At 48.1% G+C, this 8,721-nt stretch overlaps 1 protein-coding gene across 3 annotated transcripts; it reads right to left on the bottom strand.

Moving 5' to 3' along the window:
• Window positions 1-897: 897 nt before the first annotated feature.
• LOC119292130 (LRR receptor-like serine/threonine-protein kinase EFR) lies at window positions 898-6,980 on the bottom strand. 3 transcript variants are annotated; one of them, XR_005142899.1, is made up of 3 exons: window positions 6,847-6,969; window positions 1,491-3,453; window positions 898-1,379 (listed from the first exon to the last, which is right to left on the bottom strand). XR_005142899.1 is itself a non-coding variant. In XM_037570961.1 (2 exons), exons 1-2 carry the CDS (start codon window positions 6,866-6,868, stop codon window positions 5,227-5,229), a joined length of 1,296 nt encoding a protein of 431 aa, XP_037426858.1. In that variant the 5' UTR covers window positions 6,869-6,980; the 3' UTR covers window positions 1,797-5,226. The 3 variants fall into 3 exon arrangements, 1 of the variants encoding a protein (XP_037426858.1); XR_005142897.1 differs by lacking the exon at window positions 898-1,379 and having other exon boundaries at window positions 1,797-2,871; window positions 2,961-6,500; window positions 6,847-6,980; XM_037570961.1 differs by lacking the exon at window positions 898-1,379 and having other exon boundaries at window positions 1,797-6,500; window positions 6,847-6,980.
• Between the last annotated feature and the right edge of the window lie 1,741 nt (window positions 6,981-8,721).

Consider the following 8,721-nt stretch of genomic DNA (forward strand, 5'->3'; position numbering starts at 1 on the left):
GTGAATGAAGAATCTCTTATGGCGCGCGAGTGTAGTTTAGTCATACTGTTTTTCTTAGCAAAGACACGCACGTACCCACAACGTTAGCCTCAAGGGGTTCAGTCTTCAGAGAATGTAAAAAATCGACAGACGATGGGCCACTACCTCTGTGCTGTCTGCGACAAGGATGGGCCGGTAGCAAGTGCTGGTCGTTTGCATTTTTCTTCTGCTGGTAGTATGGAAGTGTCAAAGTTACCACAGTAAGGAAGTGTTACACTGAACATGTCCCGAGCTCTGACTGGAGACTGTAAATTTGTCAGGTTCGTTTAACTTGTCCAACCATGGATGTTCAAGTAAAAAACAAAGCAAGATCAGTCCATCAGTAGGAAGCACACTCCAGCTTGTCCACTGTGGTAACTTTGATCTTAATATTTGTACTCCAACACGGATGGCAGCGAGGGCTTTCGCCAAAAGATGAGCTGGCAGTGGTTTTCCTTTTGTCCAATCCTATGGGATCGGCAAAAGAAAGGAGGTTCTCCTCTGAACCACTGCTTATGTTTCATGTATTCCAAATGCTAGCAAAGCGAAAAATTCCATAGGAACATCTCTCCTATGAAATTCCTGCAGATTTCCCACCAACCAAATGGGTCCTGATCCTGCACATCTTCCTTTATTTCCGTAAGCTTGTTGCCATGCCTGAGATAACACAGAATTCACTGAAAAAGGGATATAGTACATATTTGCTTTCTGGCCACATTTTATTTAAATTTATAACTACAGTGAAGCTTGATTTTGCCAAGTATTCGACAAAGACAGAGCAGGTGTTTGTAATATACAACACATGTTGCCATAATAGCAGACTGTTTTTCCTGTCAAAGTCGGTATTTCACTCCTGGCCAATTCAAATTTATCATCTTAATTCTCCGACTCAATTTATACAAACTCGATGGCACATTGAGAAAGAGTCAAATCATTACAAGTTAAGTGTCATTTTCCAAATCACTGTAACATGGCTTAACTTGCACTCGCTCTGTTGCTCCAACATATCTACGATGTTCTGGCGGCGTGCAGCTTCATGGCTACTTCTCTCATGTTCATTCGCTCTCTTGGTAACAGATGCGTGCAAGATAGAGCTACTTCCACAAGGGACACCAAGCATTGATATACCACGTCTCCTGCTTCCGGTTTTCTATGAATGAGTCCCTTGCATTCTTCTTGCAGATGAGCATCAATGATATGCAGTATCTGATCTGGAAAGTTCCTCCTTGCGAAATTCACAATGTTGAGTTCGTTGTCAAATATAGGGTCTGTTGGTCTTTTACCTATCAGCATCTCTAGAAAAACTATTCCAAAACTGTAAACGTCCCCATAGGTTGATGCTTGGCCAGTTTGAGCATACTCTGAAACATATGAAATGAAACTGGTTAGTCACATACAAATCTAAATGGCCCATGTGGCCATATTCAAACATGGAGCTTTACACAAATATATGATGTGCTGATGAACAATACCTGGGGGCTGGGGCAATATATCCTATAGTTCCCTTCAATCCAATTGAGCTTGTGGCTAAGCTTGAATGTCCAACTGATGTTGAGTTTGAAATCCGGACGAGGTTTGCAATGCCAAAGTCACCCAAATATGCATTCATATCGGTGTCTAAGAGGATGTTGCTGGGTTTCAAATCACAATGGACAATGGATCTTGTGATATCATGGTGTAAGTAGGCCAATGCATCAGGATGTTAACAGCCATGCTTATTCTTTGCCCTAAGCTCAAAATCTTTCGGCCTTCACCAGCAGATTTTTTATGTAACCATGTGTCCAAATTGTAGAAAATATAGGATAGCTAATATTTCTGTTGTTCTATGTTGTATTGATCTGACCCAAGTGTGGGGTATATATAGAGTACAATATGAGGGAGAGAGACTTGGAGTAGAAGGCAAGTCGTACACGATTTAATCCTATTCTATCTCTAACTCCTAATCTCTAACTTAAACATAATTATACTTCTAATATTTCCCCTCAGTCGTAACGGGAGTGAAGCGGACGATTACGACTGAATTTGAAGTCTTGCTCTTTTGTCGTCTTCTCCGCTACGCCATCATCAACTGCGTCTCTGATGCGTCGGCAGTTAAGGCGGTGACTGCGTCCCCTTCTGGCGCCTTCCTGCCTTCTCCTCTATTCCCTCCCGCAGTCACAGCGGGAACGTCGTGGACGCAAATGACGAGGCGAACGCTGTTGACTGGAGTTGTTGCCGATGAGTTGCTGTAGACGCAGCCCCGTATGTCGATGTCGAGGTAGCCGATCATGATGATGTAGCCGTGGTCGAGGTAGTCATGGTCGATGGTGTGGTCGTCGTGGATGATGAAGCCGCACAAAGCCCGAGGCGCAAAAAAATGCGCTCTGACGGAGCTGCAGACATGGACGATGCACCTTGCGGATGTCAGAGGGTGCCGTCGGCGATGAGTCCACCGATTTTGCCAAGATCGGAGGAAGCCCATCGAGCACACATCGGTTTTGCCAGAACCGTGAGGCCGTGTAGGGTCGTCACTGTAGTGACGCCGTGTCGATGCAGTCGTGCCGTCGTGGATGACGCGGAAGATGCCGTCGTCGTGACGCGGTCATTGCCGTCGTCGAGGTCGCGCCTTGCAGAAAAGTCCGCCAGAGAACGCTAGGTGTCCATCTTGTGGACGAGGCGGCGGCGGCGGTGTGTTGACGATGATACTGGTGAAGACCATGTTGATGAAGACCTTGGCGATGAAGTGTGGGCTATGGCGTTGCAACAGCGTGTCGACGATGATGTCGCTTGAAGGCGTCCCTCACGGCGACGATGTGTCGATGCCGTGTCGCGCCGGAGAAGTCGATGAAGACTTGCATCTCTCTTCACACCCGCCTGGCATGTGGACGGTGCATGTCATAGTCGCTTCTCGTACATGTGCTCGATGAAGATTTTTTTTTCTCTTGGGCATGATGTAGACGTACAGCTCGATGATGTGGCGCGGGTCGATGTAGATCGCTCAGCGAAGATAGCTTGGTGCAGCGGTTATTGGACGTGGCTCGAAGATTGCAGTCGGTGCAGGTCAGCCGGCTCGATGCAGAAGTAGCGGATCAATGTCGATGTAGACGAGTTCGGCCGGTGCGTTGTAGTCACGTACGCGTACAAGCCGTACGGCTGCTGTGTGCCGTAGTCGCATGGACGGAAAACTGATTGGAGCTGCACCATCAATCGTGGAGTCCGTGTGGAGTCCGTGACGAGGCTGGTGAATCTGCATGGAGATTTGAACATGGACGATCGTTAATTGTATTTGCACTTGGCTCGTCTTTGCTCACGTACTGTCAACATGCATGGACGGCATGTTCCTCTTGTTTTGGGTGGATCGGGAAGCCGCCGCCCTCCCGGTGTCGGTGCATGGTCCCTCCTGATGCCCGGAGACAGCCCGTGAAGTACCTCGGGCGCCGTCGGTGTGAAGATCGCCTGCATGAGCAAGGCGCTGATCAGATCGTACGTGTGGCAGCTGGGCAGTTTAGCGATGTAGAGCCCGAGCCTGCCGCGCCGCATGAGTGTGCCGCTTCCTGGTTTATCGGTGACGGCTTGATCAGATCGGATGAAGAAGTCCATGCAGATGCAGCCGCCGGGAGATCCGCGTATGCGATCCGGATGGATGCCTACGCCGGACGTATTGCATCTAAGGATCGCCGGATTCTTTTGGTGGCTAATGAAAAAACTAATCTAATGAGAATTTCTAAACCTGAAATTGATCTACTGCTGAAGACCTTGAAAATTGGATCAAAATTATGAGACCGGTCTAATCTTTGATTGATCGGGTGCCGCGCCCCCGGGAAGAGGAGATTAATCTTCCCGGGGGCGGCGCGTTGTGGAAGTGGAGGAAAGTCCTAGGATCGGCGTCGTTGGACAAACCGCTCTAATACCATGTAGAAAATATAGGATAGCTAATATTTCTGTTGTTCTATGTTGTATTGATCTGACCCAAGTGTGGGGTATATATAGAGTACAATATGAGGAAGAGAGACTTGGAGTAGAGGGCAAGTCGTACACGATTTAATCCTATTCTATCTCTAACTCCTAATCTCTAACTTAAACATAATTATACTTCTAACACAAATTCCCGTTTGGCATGAACTCATAGATCAGAGCTTTGAAAGCATTACCATCATTATCTACTGTTGAACATGCTGTTAGTATAGAAACAAGATTTCGATGCCGAATACTTCTCAAAACTTCGCATTCTGACATGAAGCTTTTGTCTGCAGATCCCACTTCAAGGTCAAAAACCTTAATAGCCACAACTATCTTAGCCTGAGTTAACTCTCCTCTATATACTGAACCGTAGCTTCCTCTCCCAATCAGGTTTGACTCGGAAAAACTCTGTGTAGCTTGAGCTAGATCCTTGTAGGAAACTCTTGGGAAATGCTTGCCAAAAGAAAGCAGCAGTAAGTATGCTGTTTTTGGTGTCTTCCCCTTGAGGAGTAGTACAAAATAAATTAACATTACGAGTGATGCGACGCCAAATAAAGGGATCAATGCTCTGACGAAGTAGTACAGTCGTCCTTCTCTCGAAGAAGTGGTAGGACAAGTGGGCATATGAAGATTTACAGCTCCGCCACAAAGTTCACGATTCCCATTGAGAGAAACGGCTGTGACATTTTCAAATACTCCACTTCGTGGTATTTCCCCATGCAGTTGGTTGTAAGAGAGATCTAACTATTGGAGAAACTGCATGTCACCTAGTGATGTTGGAATGGATCCGGACAAATTGTTATGTGAAATGTTGAGCACCGTTAAGCTCTTCAGATTGCTCAAAGATAATGGAATGGTCCCAGTGAGAATATTCTGGCCCACTTGGATGATCTGCAGCTCTTGACATTCACCCAAAGCACCAGGAACTTCCCCAGAAAGTTTGTTGGATGAGAGATGCAGCGCAAAGAGTTGTTTAAGATTACCTATCTCTGTAGGGATCATGCCCTGTAGATTGTTGTACGATAATATACATTCAGTCAATCCGGAGGTAGTGCGGAAAATCTCTTTAGGAATGTTACCCCGTAGATTGTTATAACTAAGGTTCAACTTCGTGAGCATGGCGAGGTATCCCATAGTAGGTGGTATCCGATCTCGAAACTCGTTTTCTGCGAGATGGATCTCTGCCAATTTATTAAGACGACCAATAGAGGATGGAATTGGGCCAGTGAAGCTATTCCCGCCAAGAGCTAAAACTGTTAGATTTTCCAGCTATCCAACCCACCCTTCAATTGGACCGTCGAGCTTGTTGTTAGATAGATCTAGTACTGTTAAAGCACTAAGGTTCCCAATGTTAACGGGCACTGGCCCTGACAGTTCGTTTTCATCCAAGCCTAGCTCCTGAAGTTGGGTTGACAACTTACCAATAGAATTTGGTATAGCTCCTTGCAACTGATTCTGAGCTAGTCCGAGAACGTTCAGGGAACTGCAATTGCTTAACCCACCTATGAATTCCCAGCCTTGGGTATCCTTTGATGAGAGCTTGTTTGCCTGAAGGTTTAGGAAACTCAGCATCCCAAGCCTACCAAGAGAAGTTGGAACTTGGCCAATGAAATTGTTGGATGACAAGTCTAACGTGGCTAGCTCTGAAATGTTGCCTAGTGAAGCTGGGATATGACCATGCAACTTGTTGGAGCCCAGCATGAGTGTCCGCAAACTCGGAAGGTTGTCGCCAAAGTCAGATGTCAATGCTTTCTCCAGCATATTGCTACCTACGTCTAAAAGTAGGAGAGAAGAATGATTGTACAGTGGGATCCCTCCTGACAGCCTATTATCAGAGAGAACTAAACCCAGCAGATTTGGCATTTGCCCTATCTCATCGGGACTGCTTCCTGTGAGCTGATTATCTGCAAGATTCATTCCTTTTAACTGCTGGCTGATGTTTCCCAGGCTTGGCGGGATCCTTCCGGTAAGATTATTTTGGAAAAGCACTAAACTTAATAGATTGGAGAGGAAACCTATATTGTGGGGAATTTCACCTACGAGGAAGTTACCAGATAGGTCCAAGTGAATTAGGTTGGAACAATTTGTAAGCGTATTTGGAATGACTCCTTGCAATGAGTTATCTCTCATCACAAGTCGTTGCAGATTGTGCAGACGGTTGAAAGGAGGTAACTCGCCAGCGAAGCCATTTGCGGACAAGTTCAATGACTTGAGGAAAGTTAGGTTTCCGAGAGATGGGGAAATTGGGCCAGACAAGCCTAGGCCGCCCAGATTCAGGGCCGTGACACGCCCGGGGTGCGTCAGGCTGCACTTGACTCCCTCCCACTGGCAACGGGAGATGCCGGTGTTCCAGGAGCTTAAAGCTTGCCTTGGGTCGTTGATGATGGCCCGCTTAAAATCTAGCAACGAGAGCATGTCCGTGCTGTTATCAGGGATTGCCGAGCAATGGGTATTGCAAATAGCATCAGAAATAAGCAGCAGTGTCGGTAGCAAAATCATGGCGACTTTTGCCGTTTGAGGGGCAGACATAACGCCCCCATGACCTGCAAAGCGTGAAGAATAAAAATCGTGGGTACACCATATTACAAATTTTCACTACGCAACTGAGTTGTGTGAACTTGCTATCATGGAGAATCATAAGCTCACGGTCAAATCAGGGAAAAATATGAAGAACCACTCTTAGTGAACGCGTTTGCTCATAGCCACTGCAGTTTTTTTTTTTGCGGGGATCATAGCCACTGCAGTTATCACTTGCCAGTGCAGAGAGGTTAATTTTTGTGAAAGATTTTAACACAGCACCCACAACAATAAAGACAACCGACAGCATGACAAAAGCTAAAATGGATGTTATGCAGTAGTTCTACTAATCAGGGGGACAGAGTAGGGTACCTTTGCTCGGCCTTTCTTTCATGGTTTTGCCTTTGTGTTGTGAAGTGTGAGTTGGAATGTTGTATGCTCAGCCTCGCTGAGGTCCCAAAGGGGTACAAAAACACTCTTGCAGCGTCATCACATCCACACAATTAGTTGCATCTCATCTGGAGTTCTCTGAAGCCTTATCTTAAGCTGGACCGCCAAGGAGCGACGACCTCAAGTCCGTCAACCCTTTTCAGTACCGTTCCGTTTTTCATCTCGCCACCCGCCTGCCGTCGCTGTCTGAGCTGGACAAGATCGTCTCGGCATGCTCAGCCTCCAACACCAACAGAGCTCTACCGCTCGTTCTTCTCGATACATTTCAGCCGGAATCGGACGGAGATCTTCTGCGCCAGTGTGAGAATGTCTCGTCGATTTCGATGAGGACAAATGGAACAGTTTACTGGTCAAAGACTCTGGTTTTCAATTCTGTTTGGATTTCTGTGGCAAGCGTGCTTCCGGAATGTAGTATTGTGCGGACTGCGGGCATGGCTCGTTTCGTTGTGTTCCCTAGGGGTATTTGTTGGAGCGGGCAAGTGAAAAGTAGACCTTGTATGCACCCCGTATGGAGATCAACACGATTTGGCGATGCCATACCTTCATGGTTATGCTTTTTTTCTTCTTCAAGAGCATAACTTGTACGAAATCACTGTGCACAGGACTCCTTGGCGGACGATTTATGAACGAAGCTGTGATCTATGGCGCTAACCCATGGAGCCAAAGTGATGGATGGCATCGATCACGTGTCGTGCATAAATCGGCCCCAAGATATCGTCTGCGTTGCAGTGTATAAGAGGTAAAATACACATGAAGTGTCTAAATTTGTGTTGCACCGGCATTTTGTGTTAGGTTGATCTCCTCCCATTCGAACCCAACGGGTCGAACGGGCCCTTGACTCGCGCCCTAATCGGGGGCGCCCAACGCACGTATGGTTGGTGGGCCCCCAACCCACGTATGGTTCATGGGCCCCTATGACCCGCAATATATAAACAGAGGTGGGGGGCCGGGGCATGGGACACAAAGTTCATCGCCGCGACAAACCCCACCGATATTCCCTACCGGTCTAGGGTTAGCGCGGAGCTCATGGGAAGCTCCACCGCCGCCGCCATCCACTCTCTGCCATCACCGCCGTTGCCATACATCGTGGCCACCTCGGCAGGATCATCGACGCAGAGTGAAGGTAGGACTACCGATGATCTAACCTACCCGATCCAAAGTCAATCCATCAATGGTATCAGCCAGATTGGTTTTAGACTTTTCGGTAGAAATAAATCAAAGCAAAACTTTATCCCCCCCTCCCCCAAAGAACCCTAGCAGGGCAGAGAAAAGCAAACAAAAAAACCCAAAAGTTCACCGAAGTATGGCCTCGGGCCTCGCCGGCAAAGAGCGTCGCCGCAAGGCCGCGCCGTCCATCTCGATTCATATGTGCATCGGCAAGCCGAGGCATCCGAAAGAAGGACACCACCCTGCAAAGGGCAAAGGGGGCATCGCAGCCCCGCCGTTCGACGGTGGCTCGCTTCCGCTAAGGGAAACGCGTCACCGGCAAAGGGGAGGCAACGGCGCCACGGATCGTCATCGTCCGTCAGGCACAGAGGAGGATCTCCTGTGTCTTTCTCTCTGTTGCAGTGAAGATGGATAAAGAAAAGCAAGGGGGGAGATGAAACAGAGGGTCGCGCGCACGGCATGGTGGCCCGACCTAGACCTTGACCCCCGCTGCGGGCTAGATGCACAGAGGAAATGGGAAAGGGAAGGGGCTCGCGCAGCACGGTGGTCTTCGCCGCCGTGCCTGGCGGTCGAGCCGTCGCCGGCAGCCGGCGGCACCCCAACTCGCTGCCGCACAAAGGAGTGATGAAG

This window comes from Triticum dicoccoides, chromosome 1A (genome assembly GCF_002162155.2).
Source record: "Triticum dicoccoides isolate Atlit2015 ecotype Zavitan chromosome 1A, WEW_v2.0, whole genome shotgun sequence".
Lineage (NCBI taxonomy): Eukaryota > Viridiplantae > Streptophyta > Magnoliopsida > Poales > Poaceae > Triticum > Triticum dicoccoides.

What these genes read in the sequence shown, in the direction of transcription:
- LOC119292130 (XM_037570961.1), bottom strand. Translation starts at nt 6,868, where the DNA reads ATGAAAGAAAGGCCGAGCAAAG. An exon ending in GAAAGAAAGGCCGAGCAAAG is followed by an intron (nt 6,501 to 6,846) that starts GTACCCTACTCT and finishes CACGCTTTGCAG; the next exon opens with GTCATGGGGGCGTTATGTCT.